Source organism: Anolis sagrei, chromosome 2 (assembly GCF_037176765.1).
Source record: "Anolis sagrei isolate rAnoSag1 chromosome 2, rAnoSag1.mat, whole genome shotgun sequence".
In the NCBI taxonomy this organism is placed as follows: domain Eukaryota; kingdom Metazoa; phylum Chordata; class Lepidosauria; order Squamata; family Dactyloidae; genus Anolis; species Anolis sagrei.
In genome coordinates, this window is record NC_090022.1 from 93,782,445 (window position 1) to 93,803,815 (window position 21,371).

General features: G+C 38.4%; 1 protein-coding gene across 4 annotated transcripts in view; it reads right to left on the reverse strand.

Annotated features, from left to right (window-relative positions):
• Window positions 1–21,371, reverse strand: part of RAPGEF6 (Rap guanine nucleotide exchange factor 6) — a 200,153-nt gene that overhangs the window by 131,133 nt on the left and 47,649 nt on the right. For all 4 annotated transcript variants that reach the window (XM_067463697.1, XM_067463698.1, XM_067463696.1 and 1 more), the window contains exons 2-3: window positions 2,360–2,430; window positions 343–399 (exon numbers count right to left, since the gene is read on the reverse strand). In XM_067463697.1, coding sequence (XP_067319798.1) covers window positions 343–399; window positions 2,360–2,430 — 128 coding nt within the window. The remainder of the gene's footprint in view (window positions 1–342; window positions 400–2,359; window positions 2,431–21,371) is intronic.

Here is a 21,371-nt window from a genome sequence, read left to right on the forward strand (position 1 = left end):
TCTTGAAAAGTTGCAGGAATAAAACTTTTCTTCCTTATGCTCTACTTATAGTAAATCTCCAGACATTCAAAATACCATAAAATTGTATTCTTTAGTTAACACTTCAACAAAATCCCAGGAGTACTGACATTTCCATATTGTATCAAGACAATAGGGTAATAAGAATGACTTTGCATAAAAGATGCTTCATGCCACTACCCTAACTGTATTGACTATGAAAGCACATCTTTTTGGACTGAAAGTGTATTGATATAATATGTTCAGAAAATCTAAATCAACACTGATTTTTCTCTTCTTAGATATCTTATGTTTTTAGTTCAAATAAGGTTAACATGTACTTACCAAAATAGAACTTGATTTCCATCATACCTTTTATAACGTGCACTGGAAGTCATAATTCTGAGAAGAAAAATCAGTATCACTAAATGTGTTTATTTCACAATAGATAACTACACACAATTGATTATGACACTCCTCTAATACAATAGCAATTATCAGAGGAGACACAAATCAATATTCTTACTTTAAAGCTGAGAGGCAATGTTTGAAAACAGTCCTAACACAAATGAGAACTCAGGTCTCCTCCAAATGAATCCAGTACACAGAATCTGGGATAATCTTCACTTTACACAACATTTTGTAATCATTCAACCTATCAACTTACCCAATTATTTTTCTATAAAGGATCACAAAAGTGCACAAAAAACCTATCCAGATGTGTAAAATAGTTACACTTTTTGATTTTATAAAAAACGTAATTTTCCAAAAATATTTATCTTAAAAGTATCCAGAGCAAATAGCAAAGAATACTAACTCCTAAACACAGAGGACTAAAACAAACTTGGCAGTGAACACTTATACAAGAAACACTGATTCTACTCAGTCAGTTTTAATCATTGATTTTAAACTCACATCTTGTGTTTCAATCTTTGTTCTGTGTTTTTAATATGTCTGTTTTATTGAATGTTTGCAATGATTATGTGACATGCCTCCATGTTTTCTTTGTTGAGCCTCAGTTCCTTTATTTAGGAAACGAAGTTTAAGACTTGGAGAAACAAGTTTGAAGTATTGAGGAATCAAGTCTATAGTTTGAAGAAGAAGAGAGACTCAAACAGGTGTTGACAGAAGTAAAATCCAGATAAGGACACAAAAAAGAGCATCTCTTTGGAAGAAATCAACAGGAACACAGTTAAGTTCTAAATTCTCATTTATTCCATCAAATAATCATTTGTTGGTCAGACCCTGGCAAGAGTTAGGATGAAGATCTTCAATACAATTAAATTCCTTTTTGTTTACTGATACACCTTTTGTTGTGAGTTTGTGTTCTTGCTGAGAAAATGGTTCTAAATTCTCATTTATTCCATCAAATAATTGTTTGTTGGTCAGTCCCTGGCAAGAGTTAGGATGCAGATCTTCAATACAATTAAATTCCTTTTTGTTTACTGATACACCTTTTGTTTTGAGTTTCTGTTCTTGCTGAGAAAAGGGCTTGGAAGAAATCAAAGTGTGTGCCAGTTGGCGAGAGAAGGTGCAATGTGACAACAACAATCCCAAAGCTTCCCCAGCCAGCCCTAGAGGAGCCCCCGGTGGCGCAGTGGGTTAAAGCCCTGTGCTGGCAGGACTGAAGACCAACAGGTCGCAGGTTCGAATCCCGGGAGAGGCGGATGAGCCCCCTCTATCAGCTCCATCTCCTCATGCGGGGACAAGACAGAAGCCTCCCACAAGGATGACAAAACATCAAAAAATCATCTGGGCGTCCCCTGGGCAACGTCCTTGCAGATGGCCAATTCTCTCACAACAGGAGCGGTTGCTCCTGACACGACAAAAAAAAAAAAATGCCAGCCCTAGTTCTGCCACAACAGCATGTGCTGCCAGGAATGCTAAGAAAGAGGAGTACATCACTGCCTTAGAGGTGCCCCTCTCCACCTTCAGGGAAAGGCAAGGCATGCAGAACAGAAGAAAGGGGAAAGAAAGGACAGCAGAATGAGAGGGATAGTGATTTAGAGACAGTTCTGATGTCTCCTCTCTCCTCTGTTGCAATTAGGCACATATCCACATACATTTCTCCAATAATGAATCATTCAACAATTGAAAAGTTTTGGTCAATATGTACATTCTTTGGGCAAAAGAAAAAAATACACAAAATCAGATAATTATTTTGAATGGTAGTACCACACGTCATTTGGTTCTATCCTAAAAGAGTTTAAAATGCAAATATTAAAATTCTTTTAAAAGATATAATTGCACTTCATACCTCAAATTCTTTAAAAAGAAATAATTGCACTTCATACCTCAAATTCTATAAAGAATAGACTTCCACCAGAACAGACATCATCTACACAAATCTACTTGCTCTTACCTTAACTGATGCTCCCTGAGATGAGACAATATGTCCATTCCATGAAGATAGTAATAGATAGTATTTAATTCCTGAAAAACAAAATATAAAATATCAATTTTAATTTTAAAAAATTCAGACAGAGAACCTTTTCAGCCTGCATAATTATAGATCTATTATTGCATCTTCTGTGCCTCAGTTGTGTTCTATGGAATCCTATGGTTTTAAAGTTAGGGAACAATACTTAAGACTTCTCATCTAAAGAATGCTACTGCATCACCAAATAAGCTCCTATAGGACGTAGACATGGTGGATACAGTGCATTCATAGTGCTATACTGTGTAGTGTGAAAGATCCCAGTGTGTCAGTCTATAAACAAGACAGAAGGTGTGATAGTTGTGCCCAGGTATCAGGTTCGAACTGATATTAGTGTCTCTCTGAAGAAGAGTGAATTCTTCTTCAGGGCAACTCTGATAATTTGGAACCGATACTTGAACACTGCTTTAAAATGTAGTGGTTCCATTAGAACAAACTTTTGTATATAGGGAGATTAATTTGTTCCTTTCCCTTTCCAACTACTACTTTCCAACTTTATTGTCATTCATAATTCGAATCTGAAATGCTCATGAGTAACTTAGAGCAATCATAATTGCTCAGCTCTCTCATGAGATCCTATAAAAAGTAATAAATGGTAAGGGTACTGGAAGATGGACAAAATAAAAAATGTAGGCTGGGATACAAGATTATAAGCAAGGAACATAATAATGCTACATAATAAACTTAAGTTAGCTATCAGTCATTAAATGAAAGTTCTGCTTAAAATGCCATTTACCTAGAGATTATACTACCAACTGTCAAAGGTTAATTATGTTTGTTGCATGGTTTAGAAGCCTAATGATAAATACCTAAGCATCTTTATCTTAATAGTGATCCATTCTGAATTTGCTTCTACTGACACCCATGAACTTCAAATCAAATAAAAACAGGTAACTTTATTTGTTTGGCAAAACAAAGCAAGGTATCACCAGCTGTTGCCCAGAAACCACTCTACTAGGCTGAGACGTGAGGGATAGGGAAAGAAGGCTGCCAATTGCCTCAAGTTCTCTAGCTTGTCAATGCAGAAAAATATAATTTCTCTCTACCAAAATGATTCGTCGCAATTAAAAATGAGAGTGAGCAAGATGAAAAGATAGAGAGGCCATTGCTACTTTTGCTTGGATAGGCCAATTGACTAAGTAAAGAGTTGAAAAACAAAACAAACCATATAATGAAACTCAAAAGTAAAGTCTGCTTGTGTCATAGGCACTCTGCCCAACACCATTACTTAAGAAGACATGAATACATGCAATTGTATGGTGCCAGGAAAGAAAAAAATATTAATTCCCTTTAGGCACATTGTAATGTATATGTTTGTACTTTTTGATATGCTTTCATTTTAAGAATCTTTTGAGATTTTCTAAGGGCAATTTTTTTGTTATTCAATACATGTATTATACATAAATTTCATTATGTAGACTGCATGCAACTCCTTAGTTTGTAGTCTACATAAATTTCATTATGCAGATTGCATATAACTCCTTGCCTACTTAGTTATTTGCTGCATCTAGCTAAGCAAATGAGGCAAACAACTCTTAGGATTGGTAAAGGACTGTTTTCAGTCATATAATCCAGCCTGTCTTTTAAGAGGAATTCTGCAGACATACAAGAACTACATCATTCATATTTCCAGGGAAGCACAAAGTCTTCTTGTGAAAGGTTGTGCATGTCTTTTTTTAAAATAGCAATTTGCTTTTGATAAAAAAGACTCCTTTTGGGCAAGCAATATTAAAAAGTGTCTTCTATTCCACAGAAGTATCACAGACATTGATACAAATTAATTATTGAAACATTTATATTGCACCTACTTTGGCAGGAGTAGGCAATCGAGGAAGGCTAGGGAGCTCCATTAACCCTACAGGAGATTTTGGACAGCTTCACCTGACCCACACCCTTTGGGCATTTGGAGGGCAAAATATATATTTTGACTCAATGGCTATTGGTCTAAATGACTTGCCAGACTGTGCCCACCCCTGCTCTCAATGTGACATCTCAGGACAGCATGTAATTAAAAGAATATAAAGTAATGCCAGAAAAATACAGAATAAGCAGGATCAAAGGATATTACATAATCACCAGGTTAAAAAGCAGAAAAAGGCTAAAACAATTAAAGTCTTACAAATGTTGTTATAATTTTATGTGACTTGTTATATACTTATGTATCTTTTTTTTCTGTTATATGTTATATATGCATCCTGGAGTGTCTTTGTAAGTGCCCCGAGTCCCTTCAGAGAGATGGTGGCAGGATATAAATCAACTGGTGAAGACATATGAGAAAGATTTCTCACTTTTGAAACTCCCTTTCTTCCTATTCTGATGGCAACTATTCTTTTATTTAGAAAGGCTTTGGATTATTTATGAGTTCTTGCAGAAGGGTGGTGTGAGGTCTAATTTTAATGGGAGTAGGGACTGCTGTACTTTTACTCTCATTGTTAATTTTAAGATTGTTTAAACTCGTTTTAATAGATAATGTAGTTATTCTAATAGTTATAAATTGTTTTTATCTATTCTGTTTTAGTCTATGGTGTGAGATATCTTAAGTCCCATGATGGGAGAAAGGGAGATTATGATGTTATAACCATCCAAAGAAAATAAAATCGAGGTAAACATAATGTTAGCAAAACAATATTGAATCGTCAAGTGATGAGATCACCATTAAACTATATCTTATTCTGTTTCTCTTAACATTAAATATATTTATATATTTCTGCATAAACAATTTTGATAAATCAATTTAATAGCACAACATTATTCTATAGCAGTACTTTAGCAGCTGCTGAATGTTTCTTTTAAAATGTTTTTAAAAAACGGAGCTGAATATCTAACCTTTCTACTCAACTGAACTACAAGAACTGAAGTTTGTGTGAGCCATCTAGTGGAAAGAAAAAGTGACACACAACAATGCTTAAAATATACAGGCAGGCAATCCCCAAGTTACGAACAAAATAGGTTATGTAGGTTTTTTCTTCAATTGAATTTGCATGTAAGTCTGAGCAGGTACATTTTGAAGTGCTATAGCATAGGGAAAGGTGGATTTGGTTTTCCTGTCTGTGCCTCTGTTCAGAAGATTTTGTCTCACCTTCTGTCCCTGTGATATATGTATTTTGAAAAAAATGGCTTGTTGTGGAAACAAGGATTGGTGGCAAAGCTTCAGGAGTAAATTTCCCTACCAAGGGGTAGATTTCTCTCACTTCCTGTTTGTAAGTCAGATATTTGTAACTTGAGGACTACCTGTTTTGATAACGAACAAAATGATTTTTTAAAAAACACTCATAGTGGGGAAATTGGAGCCTTTTCCAGACATATGGATGATTTTTTCCTATCACCTGAGTTGTACACACTCCACATGGAACCCCTATGGATCATGGGTAGATCTAAATGCCCACTATGTCCATAGGACTGCCTGTGGCTTGGACAAAACACCGGACTACTTAAGAAGAAAGCCTACACATATCCTAATTATATCAAATGGAATTCAACAAATACAGAAAAAATCCAAATCAACAATATGATTTTTGGGCCAACTTGACAGTATAAAATACATTAAAATCACAGGCCTTTATTCTGTCTCAAATATTTTGAGTTAAGCTGGGACTGGGGGATTTTAAGGCAGACAGAAGCAATTCTTCTTACTAGCCATGTGAACACTTGAGACAAAAAAAACAACGAATGATAGGTAATCAAATTTCAACTCCCGTTAACAACAGAAAAGTATCTCCTCAAGATAATGGTGCCTTTGTCCTATAGGAAGATAAGCTATTGAATTGAAATACATCAACACCATCTTAACTGACTTTCATAGTATCACCATTTTTCTCCTGTGTGATTAGGTGCCAGTTGACCTTTGAAAGCTTGCATAGTTTTTTTATGATTTGGAGTTGGCTCAAAAAAGATATCACTGATTTATGGATTTTATTGTATTTTGCTGCTACCTCTGAATACTTTTTCCTGAATTTAGTAGAATCGCTTTTGAGTAAACCTGCAGAAGCCCGCACTGTTAGATGATTACCCAGGTTATGAAAGTGTGATGAAGCAGATGTGGTCTTCTCCAGACATAGTACACAATGCTAAGCAACCTGGCTTTTGTTTTGTGCCTGAATATGTTTATGACTTATGGCAATCACAGGTTTTTCTCAGAAGGGCTTTCCTTTTCTCTGAGACTGAAAGAATATTATTTGCCCAGTACTATCCTCAGAACTTCTCCACCTTCACTTTTGGCTCAGTATCACTTGTATTGTACATGCACAATGGACATGTGTTCAGTTAGCTTGTTTTATTAACATTTTCGTACACCTATTGTATTGTCAAATTAGAGATTTCCTTTTAGCTTTATTCATCAAGAAAATGTATTGCCATTAAAATTATTACAATTATGACTGGAGACCCTATACTGGCTCAATCACTGCATTTGCTGGATAATAATCTCTCAATGAGCCCTACACCATATTCTTCTAGTTTGCTTGGTTCAAGTAACATTATATTTATGCCTTCAGTTGTCATTCCTTCATATTTTTTTTCCTGTGGATGCAGCTGTGCTCCTGTGTCAATCATGAATTTTACTGGCATTTCCATGGGTTCTACATTGATACAACTCAATCTTCATTGACGTCCATTTCCTTCTCCTGAACTGCAGTGGGAACAATCCTTAGTCAATATATGATAATGTTGGAGTGTGCTGCTGTGTCCCTCTATTCCCAAACAGATGTATTGTACTGCAACCCAAGACACCTCTTTTGTAATATATTGCAGTGCAAATGTTCTGTAAGCCTGCAAAATATTTTATGCAATCTGTGTGGCCAGGCCCGTAGCCAGGATTTTGTTTCGGGGGGAGCTGAGTTTGATTCGGGGGGGGGGGCTGAGCCTGAGTGAAAGAGGGTCTACCTTAGCAAACCTTTTGTATCGTTACCCCAATAGCCCCATGCATATGGGATATATTGAGCATGGTGATCAGATCATGATATGAATAAACATAACAGTTTAAATAATGTACCATTAAGGCCTTCTCGCGGACCACCATGAGAATTTCGGGGGGGGGGGCTGAAGCCCCCTAAGCCCCCTAAGCCCCCCCGGCTACATGCCTGTGTGTGGCACAAGACTCAAATAATAGAACAACAGAGTTGGAACAGGCCACATGGGCCTACCTAGTCCAAACGCCTGCCACGCAGGAAAGGCACTAACAAGGCACCCCGACACGTGGCCATCCAGCCTCTGTTTACAAGCCTTCCAGGATGGACCTTCCACAACACTCTGAGGCAGAGAGTTCTACTGTTGAACAGTGCTCACGGTCAGTAAGTTCTTCCTAATATTCAGGTGGAATCTCATTTCCTGTAATTTGAACTCTTTGCTCCAAATAATAATAATAATAATAATAATAATAATAATAGTCTATTTATAGACCGCCCTGTCTCCCCAAAGGGTCTCAGGGCAGTTTCCAATATGTATGGCAAACATTCAGTGCCAAAAAGGAGAAAACATTCAGACAAATTACATCAGGACAAATCATATTAAACAATATAAAAACAACCTAACTCTAAACTTAATAACAGACAAACTAACAGACAGTAAGAACTTAAATAACCTATACAAGTAACAATATAAATTTGACATTAAATAAAAAGAACTAAGAACAGTGGCTAAAAACATTATAAAAAGATGACATATTATACAACTACCAGTGGGCTGAAGTCAGTTCCAGCCTTTAGACAGGGTTTAGGCAAGAGTCAGGCATATTAGTTTTCCTCCTCTCCATACACCACAGTGCATAGGTGGGTTTTCAGGAGTTTTTTTTAAAAGCAAGGAAAGAGGGAGCAGTTTTTAATTCTTTTGCGAGGGAGTTCCAGAGGTGGGGAGCAATCACGGAGATAAAGTTCTTCTTTCAATATATTATGTGTCCTAGGTATTCTGGAAGACTTTCTAGCATTAAACTTTTCCCCCTGCAATTTTTGTCTTTCAAGAAAAAACAAAACCATTTATACTCCACAGGTCTATCCTTCAGCAAGTTAGGAACAGAATCATAGAGTTGGAAGAAACCACAAGAGTGATCCAGTTCAACCCCCTGCCATGTAGGAATATACAATCAAAGCACTCCTGACAGATGAGTATCCAGCCTCTACTTAAAAACCTCCAGACAAGGAGGCTCCACCATACTCTGAGGCAGCATATACTATTGCCAAACAACTCTTGCTGTCAGGAAGTTCTTCCTAATGGTTAGGTGGGCCCTCTTTTCCTGGAATTTGAATCCATTGCTCTGTGTCCTAGTCCCTAGAGCAGGAGAAAATAAGCCTGCCCACCCCCACCCCCCAACCCAATAACATTCTTTCAAATGTTTAAACATTGCTATCATGTTCTCTCTCAGCTTTCTCTTCAAGCTAAACATACCCAGTACTCTAAACCACTACACTGAGGCCTTCTAGATCTTTTCTATTTTGGTTGTCTATTTCTAGATACATTCCTGCTTGTCAGTATCCTTCTTGAATTGTCGCGCCTAGAACAGGAAGACATATTCCAGGTGAGGATGGACCTATGCAGAATAGAGATACTTCCCTCAATCTGGGCACTATACTCTTATTGACACAGCTTAGAATCATCTACTCTTACCTCCAATACAATCTGTGCATTTTTTTTTTGGTTTTGTGATATTAATATTTCCTAAAAGATGTGATTTTCTCATTAGGAAAATCAAATGAGAATTGATAGGGCTTGCTGACACATAATGTATATACAAAACTCCACTAGCATTTTACCATAACAATCTGAGCTCTATCTGGTCCTACACCCTATTTTCCACAGAGGATGACAAGATGCCTTCAAGAATTCCAAAAGCAATAGCCCTCTTGTACTGTTGTTCCTAATCATTAACCTTTTAAAGGTATGCTGCTTGTGATCTAGAAAGTAAATATAACCATCATGACCAGTAGCTTTTAGATAACTTTTAGAGAACAATGAAGGGGAAACTGTTTCAAGCAGAGCATAAGACAGTGCCAGAATTCTCCTACATCCACCACACAGTAGCTTTTCCAAACATTGCCTCTGGGATAGTCTCTTCCACTGATATATTGGGGAAGAATATATGCACTCTCTAGCTATCAGTGAATTCATTCCCACAAAACACAGAAGAATTACCACAAAGATGATGGTGCAAAAAATGAATTACAGATTTTCAATAAACCTAAAAAGTTATAAAGTCAAATATTACTGAAGCAAACTCAACTATCATTACAAACAAGCAAAAATTCAATCAGTGCAAAATTATTAGTGATTAAGACACAATAACTCCAAATATATATATAATGTACACATACACACATGTACAGATGGTGTTTTCTTATTTTATTAAAATATTTATGAACTACACTATACCTAAAGATCTCAGGGCAGTTTACACTAAAATCAATTTAAAACAATAAATAACACATTTTAAAAGATTAAAAATATATAATTTATCAATTAAAAACTAGACAACTCAAACCTGGTTAAAACAGTGCAACCATGGGAAACGTGCTACCTGGATAAAATCAACTAGACCCAAAGGCTTTAATAAAAGGTCAAAGTTTGATTTGGCACTAAAATCATCACAATACCAGTGCCAACTAGAGTTGACAAAAACTGGCTCTCTTTGTTGCTGTTAAAAAAGGCATTATCCAAGCTCTGGCCTTAAGTACAATTTGTTTGAAACAAGCCAATTTTAAAAATATTAGTTAAAAACTTGACCTCTTTCAACTATTGTTGTTGTTGTTCTATGTCTTCAAGTCATTTCCAACTTATGGAGACCCTATGTGGAGTTTTCTTGGCATGATTTACCTTCTTATGAGGTTGAAAAGTGATTGGTCTAATGTCACAGTGGGTTTCCCTTTACAAAAATACAGTTCAAGTACTGGATTGCCCATATTAGGCATTTCTGATGGATCCAAGTTTTTATATTGGAAATTTTATCTGCATGGAGATTTTCTCCTTGAAACACGAAAGATCTTAAAAGGTCCAAACCTTTGATAAAGCTGTCACTATATATTTGTTCTACCTCATTTATTTAAAGTATTTATATCCTGGGATGTTGTGTGGTTTCCAGGCTGTATGGCCGTGTTCTCACCCAGCTGTGCCCACCTGGTTTCGGGGTGCACCAGCAGGCTAGGTCTGGGGAGCGGGGAGGAGGGGTCGCAGAAGTCTTTTGGCTACCGTTCATTTTCCGGTCCCAATTCAAGGTGCAGGTTGTGACCTACAAAGCCCTGAACAGTTTGGGACCCGCCTATCTGCGTGACCGCATTTCTGTGTACGAACCCACACAATCTCTTCGGTCATCTGGAGAGGCCCTGCTCACGCTCCCACCTCCTTCGCAGGCGCAATTGGTGGGGACGAGGGAGAGGGTCTTCTCGGTGGTGGCCCCATGACTCTGGAACTCACTTCCCAGGGACATTAGACATGCCCCAACTTTGGCAGTCTTTAGGAGGAGCCTGAAAACGTGGTTGTTCCAGTGTGCCAGAATAAGGGAACTCTCAGCAATATGCCCTCAAAATGCACTTTACCATTGATCTAGGACTAACTGCATTCCCTCAATTTTCTCTGAAAATGCTCACGTCACATCAGCATTATTTTAATTTTAATTTATTACATTTGACCCGGCCATTGGTGCTTAACATGTTTGCATGTCATTGTTGATTGTTTATTGCTATTTTTGTTATGTTTATATGAATTGTATTGTATTGATTGTTTTATTTGATGTTTTGTTTATTGATGTGTTGTGGGCTTGGCCTCATGTAAGCTGCACCGAGTCCCTTGGGGAGATGGTAGCGGGGTACAAATAAAGTTTTATTATTATTATTATTATTATTATTATTCTAGCGGCATTTTCTCCTGAAGTTTCACCTGCATCTGTGGCTGGCATCTTCACATATATTTAAACCGTGTCCTTCAGACAAAAAAATCTCACAGGTCATCTAGCATACTGTATTAAATATTATAAATTGTATGTTGTAACTATATGAATATTGCATATGGCACATTATAGGATCAAACATATTAAAGCATAAAAGTGTTATGGACACAGGCAATCTACCATGTAACTGACAGAAGAAGATTGCATTCCTCCTAAAATCAGCTTCGTCAACTCTACATTACCCAGTTCTGTGCTATTATTTCATCTGAAGTGCCAGGAACATTTCCTACACTGGATATATAAAAAGGTCATGGTCTGTTATCCCACCCAATTGTGCTCTGCTAAATCTCACAAAAGAATTAAGGCTCAACATTTGAGCTAATCAAACTGATCTGCTCTAATCATCATCATCATCATCATCATCATCATCAAGACCTCAAAACTGAACTGCAAACACTCTGGCATAAACCAGTACAGGTGGTCCCAGTGGTCATTGGTGCACTGGGTGCCATGCCAAAAGATCTCAGCCAGCATTTGGAAACAATAAACATCAGCAAAATCACAATCTGTCAACTGCAAAAGGCCATCTTACTTGGATCTGTGCGCATCATTCGAAAATTAATCACACAGTCCTAGACACTTGGGAAGGGTTCGACTTGTGATTTTGTGATACGAAATCCAGCATATAGATCTCGTTTGCTGTGACATACTGTGCTTTTGTGTCAATAATAATAATAATAATAATAATCTTTATTTATACCCTGCCACCATCTCCCCAACGGGGACTCGGGGCGGCTTACATGAGGCCAAACCCGGACAACATATTACAGCAAAATAAAACATAAGGATTGACTGTATTCCCTCATTCTCTCTGAAAATCCTATCCCAATTATATCCTACCTTGTTCACATCAGCACTATTTTTTAATTTTAATCTATCACATTTGGCCTGGCCATTGGTTTTAAATGTTTATATGTTATTGTTGATTGCTTATTGTCTATTTTGTTTATGTGATTTATGATTTATATTGTATTAATTGTTTATTGATGTTTTGTTTTATTGATGTTTTGTTTATTGATGTATTGTGGGCTTGGCCTCATGTAAGCCGCACCGAGTCCCTTGGGGAGATGGTAGCAGGGTACAAATAAAGTGTTATTAAGCAACAAGCAACAGCATCATAATTACATAAAAACATATGAATACAATAACAATATAACATTACAATAAACACAATCACAATGACAGTGGGTGGGCCACATGTGCAGGATAAACTGTTAAAAAACTCAAATGAGATAAAAAGAGGAGCAAGTTATTTGCAAGAGAGAACTCATAAAAAACACAGGGTTATGAAACCAGACTTTCCCATTAGGGGGGCATGTAGTCCAGTGACAGAAGCGTTGAGGGGAGCTGTAGTGTCATGTTGTGCACCTACTCACCAAAGGCGCAGCAGAAGAGCCAGGTTTTGAGGTTCTTTTTAAAGGTTTCTAAGGTAGGGGCTTTCCTGATCTCTCCAGGTAATGAGTTCCAGAGTTGGGAAGCCACAGAGTAAAAGGCTCTCTCCCTTGTGCCCACAAGACAAGCTTGTGAAACTGGCAGGGGCAAAAGGAGGGCCTCCCCCGAAGATCAAAGGTTGGGTTGGTTCATGGACAGAGATACGGTCATGAAGGTAGACAGGTCCCAAACCGTTTAGGGCTTTATAGGTGATAATCTGTACCTTGAATTAGGACTGGAAAATAAACGGCAGCCAGTGGAGCTCCTTAACAGGGGGGTGAACCGCTCCCTTAACTAGACCAAGTTATTAATCCGGCTGCCGAACGTTGGACAAGTTGTAGTTTCCGGGCCGTCCTCAAGGGTAGCCCCACGTAAAGTGCATTGCAGTAGTCCAGCCTAGAGGTAACTAAGGCGTGGACCACCATGGTCAAGTCAGACCTCACGAGGTATGGTCACAGCTGGTGCACGAGTTTTAACTATGCGAAGGCCCTCCCAGCCACCGCTGACACCTGCGCATCAAGCATCGGCACTGAATCCAGGAGGACCCCCCAAACTCTGGACCTGTGACTTCAGGGGGAGTGCAACCCCATCCAGCACAGGTTGCCACCCAATACCCCGGTCAGACGGGTGACTGACCTGGAGGACCTCTGTCTTGTCAGGATTGATCCTCAGATTGTTCATCCTCATCCAGATCATCACAGCAGCCAGACACTGGTCCAGTATCTGAGGGGCTTCCTTGGAATCTGGTGGAAATTAGTAGTGGAGTTGGGTGTCATCTGTGTAGAGGTGACACCGTACACCAAAACTCCGGATGACCTCTCCCAGCAGTTTTATGTAGATGTTAAATAGCATGGGAGACAGAATAGATCCTTGCGGGGCCCCCACAGGTCAATGGCCAGGGTCTGAGCAGGAGACCCCCAGTTTCACCAACTGGGAATGACCCTCCAAGAAGGACCGGAGCCACAATAGAACAGTGCCCCCGAGTCCCATCCCAGTGAGTCTTCCCAGAAGGATACCATGGTCGATGTTATCGAAAGCCGCTGAGATATCCAAGAGAACAAACAAGGTCACACTCCCCCTGTCCAGTTCCCTGTGGAGGTCATCCACCAAGGCGACCAAAGCCGTCTCGGTACTGTGCCCAAGTCTGAAGCCAGTCTGCGAATGATCCAGAAAATCGGTGTCATTGAGGAATCCCTGAAGCTGCGAGGCAACCACCCACTCCAGAACCTTGCCCAGAAAAGGGAGGTTGGAAATAGGTCTGTAGTTATTACATATGGTTAGGTCGCCTTCTTTAATAGAGGTTTTACCAAAGCCTGCTTAAGGCAGGACGGGAATTTCCCCTGGCCCAATGAAGCATTTATTATTGTGACAAACCATTCCAACAACCCCTCTCTGGAAATACAGGAATCCCCTGTATTTCATTATACATAAAAACTAGCCAGGAAGGACAAGGATCCAAAGCGCAAGCGATCACCATCACCATCCCAAGGATCCCCTCCACGTCATCAGGAAGAACAAGACAGAAAGAATCCCATAAGATCGAACAGAGAGGTGCCTCGGTTAACAGGTGTCGACACAGCTCTCTGTTAATCCACACTGCCTTAGGGCTGCTACACGTTACCCAAGCCAAGAACTAAAGTGGAAGGAATCAATCCAACAAGTTAAAAGGAACAATCCCCTGTATTTCATTATACATAAAAATACAACATGGATTGTAACAAAACTTGGACCCAAACTATTAAGTACTTCCACTTCATGGAACATTCGCTAAACTCTAGCAGCAACTCTCAGTATCATGGGCCAGGTATGAACCTTAGTTAGTTTTTGACCTGAATAGCGATGCTTAACAAATATGTGGCTATTTGACTGTTTTTCTCTTCTCTACCTGCTGCTTTCTATTCATGCATTCTGCATTTGCTCTGAATTTTGTATAGTTGATCAAAATACTCCTAGTGGGGAAGGGAGGTTACAATTTCCTGTGCATAAATTGTAGGGTTCTGATCAATGTACTAATGCATACCTCATGAGAGCCTATTCCATAAAAGATGATGGTGATGATAATATTTTATTTATTACCTGCCTCAAGACAGGGCACCTAAGATGTATCTGGTGTGAATGGAGTGGAATACAACGTCTTGCAAAAATATCAAAACTCCCTCCTTTGACTTTTCCACATTTTAGTGTGTTACAATCTGAAATTAGAATTTTATTAATTTTTATATAGATTACAACGAAAGAGTGAGAACAATAAAGTATAGGAAAGTGAGAAAATAAAGAAAAAAAGAGAAAAAAGAAAAAACAAAAAAGTATACTAAAATCCCAAATAACCCCTAAAAAAAACTCTACAAAAATACACAAAAAACACAAAAAAAGAAAAACAAAAAAAATGACTTCCATTCCATCTTCTTGGATTACAATCTGAAATTGATATGCATTTAACTGTCATTGTTACAACTTGATGAACACAAGATACACAAAAATGGGAAGGAGCAAGTACCACAGCACAATCATGTTCTTGGACTAATTAAAGAAGTAAAGGGGGAGCAAAACTGTAATCTATTCAATTTGGGAATAGAATACATGGGCAAAAGGAACACAAAAAGACAATTTCCTGTCTTGACAGGGTGTATGCCAGAAGATGCTCCACCACTAAGCTAGCAACCAACACAATGCAATAACATATACATTCAACTACATTTAAGAACTACAAGTCAAAACAAATTTCAGGTTTTGAATAATGGCAAGGATGCCTTAGTTAGATAAGCTACTGTGGTTTAAGTCAACAAAATGCCTAAGAACAGCCTATAAATACAAAGATGCATAGATCTTGACATCCAAATAACAAGTTAGGCAGTTATGGATAAAAATAATTTCCCACTTCCAAACTACTCCCAAAAGTAGTAAACCAGAAGAAGAGGATATGAAGTAAGAGTTTGCTCTTTTGCAGGTGTTCAGGGTGTGGAAGGACATCTGTTTCCAGTGTTTACAAGTATACTGGTACTATCAGCAAGCATTAAACTCTTCAAGGATTGCACCACTTCTATTCTCAATTGAGGAAAAAAATAATATTTTTTCTGCTACCAGGTGTGGGGAAAGCAGGATTCTAAACTGAATCTAAAGGAAACTGATATTCCATTTATGTTGCAAAATAAAGTGTGCGTGTTTCCCAAAACAATTTAACATTATTTAGAGATGGAAAAATATTTGAAAAGTATGTGGAAAATCAGAATCACTATTAAATGAATGTAATGTGTTTCAAAGGTTTGCTCCCCCTACATTTTATTCAGAGAGGCTGGAACCTATCTGATTTCCTTTACTTCCTGCTGAGGCCCACTTGTAAGAACAGTGCCTACTAAGTTCTTTACTTCAAGTATCATCAGCAAGGTAGGATGTGAAAAATAAATTTACTTCCATATGCCATTGACTCTCCCTACTCCAGACAGCAGTGTGCTCTCCTTAAGCAATCAGAGGTTCTGTGTGTTTTCAAGTGGCTAGCTGAGTGTCATACAAAATCCTAACAAGCAAACAAACAAACATGTATAGAACATTTAGTATGATTTTACTCTAAATTTAGGGATCCAAATAAAACTTAAGAGCTTGTATCATTTGGAAATCTGATTTGAAACAGACAATTTGTTAGAATTTCACAAACATTTGACAACAGGCACAAGAAGTAAAAGAAAGCCACGTGATGTCTCTCTAAAGAAAATACAGATAAAATCCTTTCCACATGAAAAACACTAAATTTGTTTTAACCAGAATTTTGTGAGGATTTTCAGCAACACAGTACTTATAGTTCTTAGTGTGGGTAAATTAATGGGTACACGCTATGTGCTTTTTCAAAACAACAGTGTAAATTTTATTTGTAGCCTGTCTTTTTTCCATGGTGGGAAAGTGAAGCATCTTAAACATTGTATTGTCGAAGGTTTTCATCTTAAACATTATTGAAAATTAATAGCACATAAAATACATTAATTTAAATCATTAAAACAACTTCATACACTGTCTTAACAAACACTTTTAAACATTAAAATTCCAACATGTCCATTTGAACCCAGTCAAGTGTTAAAAAGCAACATAAGGTTCTTTGTCAGGTGGCAGAAGGACAGCAAGGAAAGAACTAATGCTCTACATGGAGCTGCTTTTGCAAAGTGCTCAGAAACTTCAGTTGGTTCAAAGAGCAGCAGCTAGACTGCTAATCGCTGCTGACAACAGGGAGTACACAACAGCTCCACTGGCTGCCAGCAGGTTTCTGGGCACAAAAGTGCTGGTTTTGACCTACAAAGCCCTATATCGCTCTGGTCAAGGTTATCTAAAGGACTGTATCTCTTTCTATGAAGCTGGGATACATCTATGATCAACTGGATAGGGCCTTCTTTCTGTTCTTTCTGTCCCATCGTTTGCTCAAGCATGCTTGGTGGAACATAGGAAAGGGCCTTTTCAATAGCTGCTCCCAGACTGAGGAACTCTTTCCCAAGACATACCAGGATGGTGCTATCCCTGCTGGCTTTCTGCAAGCAGGTCAATATCTTTCTCCTCCAGCAGATATTTAGAGAAGGATAAGGGGCACACTGCTGAGGAGGTTGTGAGTGGGATTTTGGGGGAATTGTGTGTTTTTAAATGCATTTTCATTGTACTTGTTGTGTTTTAAACTGTATGTTTAACCAGAGATGAGGATTATACGATCTACAGTTGGCGTCACACGCCTTGACCACATTTGCAATGATGACATCCGACAATGCTTTGGCATTGCTCCAATTGCAGACAAATTATGAGAATCATGCCTCAGATGGTATAGTCATACTCTCAGAGGTGAAGACGAGTCCATTCGTAAGATTGCTCTTGATTTAGAAGTGTCTGGCAAAAGACCAAAGGGACAACTGAAGCAACGCTGGTTGGACACGTTGCACAATAATCTGAAGACTTTTGGCATACATCCTGAGCAGGCGCACAATCAGGTGAAATGACACCAACAAACCAGTAAAGCCAACCCTGCCATCAAGCGGGAGAAACACTGAAGAAAAAGAAGAACCAAACACACAATACTATTTAATTTTTTTTAATTTTTGTATTCACTTTGTTTTAAATTGATCAAAGTATGTGATTGTTAGCCACCTTGAGTCCCTTCGGGGAGAAAGACAGGGTATAAATATAGTAAATAAATAAAAATAATAAATCTTCCTGTAAAGGAAACTCCGTAATCTAGGAATAGGCACTGTGATGACCACTTCCTTACATGTCTTCACAAATCACACCTCTGAGGATGATGAGACTGAAGAAAGGCCTCTCCTATAGACTATTGTAACGCGCTCTACATAGGGCTGCCCCAGAAGAGCATTCGGAAATTTAAACTGGTTCAAAGGTCAGCAGCCAAATTGCTTACATGAGCTGGGTATTGGGAACAAACCACCCCCTGTTAATGCAACTGCACTGGCTACCAGTTGTTTCTGATGCAATTCAATAATAAACTTTAAAGGACAGATTCCAACAAATAAAAGGCAAACAATCAATCCTTGATAAAACTATAAATACAAATACAATAAAAAATAAACCATTATCTAAAACCAAATTATAACACAGAACCTAAAATTAAATAATGACATGACCTAACAATTAAATTATATTTAACATAAAAACATAGGACATGGTTTGTAAAAGCTACTCAAGCTGCATTTACAGTATTTAAAATTTAATTATGTGTCCAGTAGTGTCAGCAATTCAACGTGCTAGCTTTAGCTTATAAAGTCCTAAATAGTTTGGGCCCAGCCTACCTAACTGACCAGATTTCCTCATATGAACCTAAATGAGCCCCAAGGTCATCAGGAGATGCCCTTCTCTCCATCCCACCATCGTCCCAAGTGTGATTGGTGGGAACAAGAGGGGGGGCTTTCCGGTGGTTGCCTCTCGAACTCCCTTCCTAAAGAACTTAGAATGGTTCCCTCCCTGCTAGAGTTCAGGGATCAATTAAAAACTTTCATGTGGAAACAGGCCTTTCCTGAAGGAGAACAAATGCCACATCAGAGGTATCTCAAAAATATAATTAAAAAGGATATGAGAAGTGTTATAAAAGAAAAGCAGTGATTCTGGCTCCTCTAGTAACTTCTTTTCCCTTTCTCTCCTGAGTTAGCCTTTGAGGCTAAGCTTTGTTTTTTTGTTTTGTTTTGTTTTTTATTTCCATAATACTTCTACCAGCTGTCTCCTATCACATAGCAGACTTTCTCCTTATTCAATCTGTTCTCCCTCTATATGTTCTAAGCAGTTTTCTTTACTTTTCCAGTGCTATTGGAGCATCTTCACTTGCTTCTCCCTCCAATTTGACAGCTGCTTCCCCATTTGTCCTCAATACCAACTACAGTGCAAAAAGCGTGGACTAGCTACAGTGAAAAGAGCAAAGATCCCCCATATGAGTGGAAGTGAACCTATGGGATATGTGCTAGAAGCGGCACACAGCACCCTCTCTTCTGGCATGCAAACCATTGTCCGTCCCCTCCCCTGCTCATCATACCTCCCTTCACTCGCCCGCCTGCTCACTCACCCACTGCTCATCTGCACACCCACGACTCTCCCCCCCCCCCCGAGTGCCCCCCCCCCCCAGTTTGGTCTCTAAATGGTTTGCCATCACAGCCCTATATTGAGGAAATGGCCGAGAACTTGTAGCTTTTCTGATGTAGTTGGACTATAGTTCTTGTCAGCCCTATACATCATAGCCTTCAAGTTGTTTTAGACTTAGGGAGACCCTAAGACGATCCTATCACAGAGATTCCTTATCAAAATTTATTCAAAGGGGAATTGCCTTTGTCTTCCTCAGAGGCTGAGAAAGTGTGACTTGTCTAAGGTCACCCGGTGTCATTTGGTAAGTTCAGAATCATAGACCGAGGTTAAAATCATTACACCGCACCACACTTTCTGAATTCCTTCCCTCTCTTTCTCCTACTTACATTTCCTTCTTTCTTTCTCCTTCACTGGTTGTAATACTGAATAATGTTTTAAAATACTTTTGAATAAAAAACAAATATCAAATCACTGTCAAGACTCCTGCCTTCCTTTCACACATACATATAATAATTTAATAAGTTATAGCAAAATTTAGAAACAAAACACTACCATTTATAATGAGGAAAAGGGGGAGAGCCATCTAAGTAACTGATCCCAGGTTGTGTGACTCCCTGCCATGGAAGGTTTGATTGGGCCCCTCAATGCTCTCTGATGAATGGCAAAGCCCTTTTTATTTACATAGGTTTTTGCTTCTAAGTTGTTATGGCAGGATTTTTTTGAAAGAGTGTGCTGCACTTTTTATTATGTTTCAGACATATTTTAAACTATTTTAAGGTTTTGTGTGTAACAGAATATCTGTCAGATCTTGAAAACTACACAGGGCCAGCCCTGATTAGTATATGGAAGAGAGACTAACAATGAATACAAGAGTTGCAAGCTATATTTTAGAGGAAGGAACTGGCAAAATCATTTCTGAATTTTCTTTGCCTAAGAAAACCCTATGAAATTTCTGACATCACCTTAGGTCAACCTGCAACTTGAAAGCACAGACACACACAAGATGCCTTGAGTCCTGTCCAGAGAGAAAGGGGTATAAACATTAAATAATGTGTAAGATCACACTGAATTTTAAAAGAAAGTATTCCCTCCCTTCTGTGGGTGAAGCACAGGTCAATGCTACTCAAAGCAGTGGTCCATGGATTGATTCTAGTGCACAAGCCATCAGTTCCGGCTTGTACATGAAAACATGTTCAGGAGAAAAAGAAAGAATTGTGATCCTTGGCATTGTGGGAGGAAGGAACTGTTGGTACACCACATCAGTGAACATGCAGTGGCATGGGCCATTCCATTAACTATGTATTCATTATGACCTTTGAAATGAGAAACATCTATTTCACACTACGTCTGAAGAATTTGTCTTAAAATACTATGCCACCATTACAGCTGCCTATTTTTAGTTCATCTCCTGGTGGCTTGCCACATGCAACACAATGAAACAATACAAAAACTGCTGTATTCATGCAGAAAAAATTAAAAACATCCCTTGTGTGGCAATGCAGAGGAAACTCTTCCAAGGGATGTGTCCCAAAATTCAGGACATCCTGACTCACAGACTCAAGTATCAAATTGACTTTTATGACCTCTACAAGGGAAGCAGAAAGACAGAATTTGAATCAAACAAAACAGGAGATGCATATAGAGGAGGGGGGGGGGGGAGGAGAGGGAGTCAATATGTATACCTGACTATTGAGACAGATAAACACATTTATATTAATGCCAAGTCAAAATTTAACTAAATAATCATATATAACTCTTTCCAAAATCATGTATGTGAATACATCATCAATGAATTATTCAATACATGACTTATTCAATACATTTTTGAAGCAATATGTGGCACTAAAGGGAAAAAATAGCAACAACTAGTTCCTTATTGAAAATAAGATTTAAACACAAAAGTTATTGGGAGCATAAAAATATCCCTATTTCTTGTTTCTGGAAACAAGAAGCAGATGTTTTCCTCTGTTTGGCTCAGCTGTGCAATAGTACAACAGGCCTTTTGTTATGCTGTCAGCGAGAATT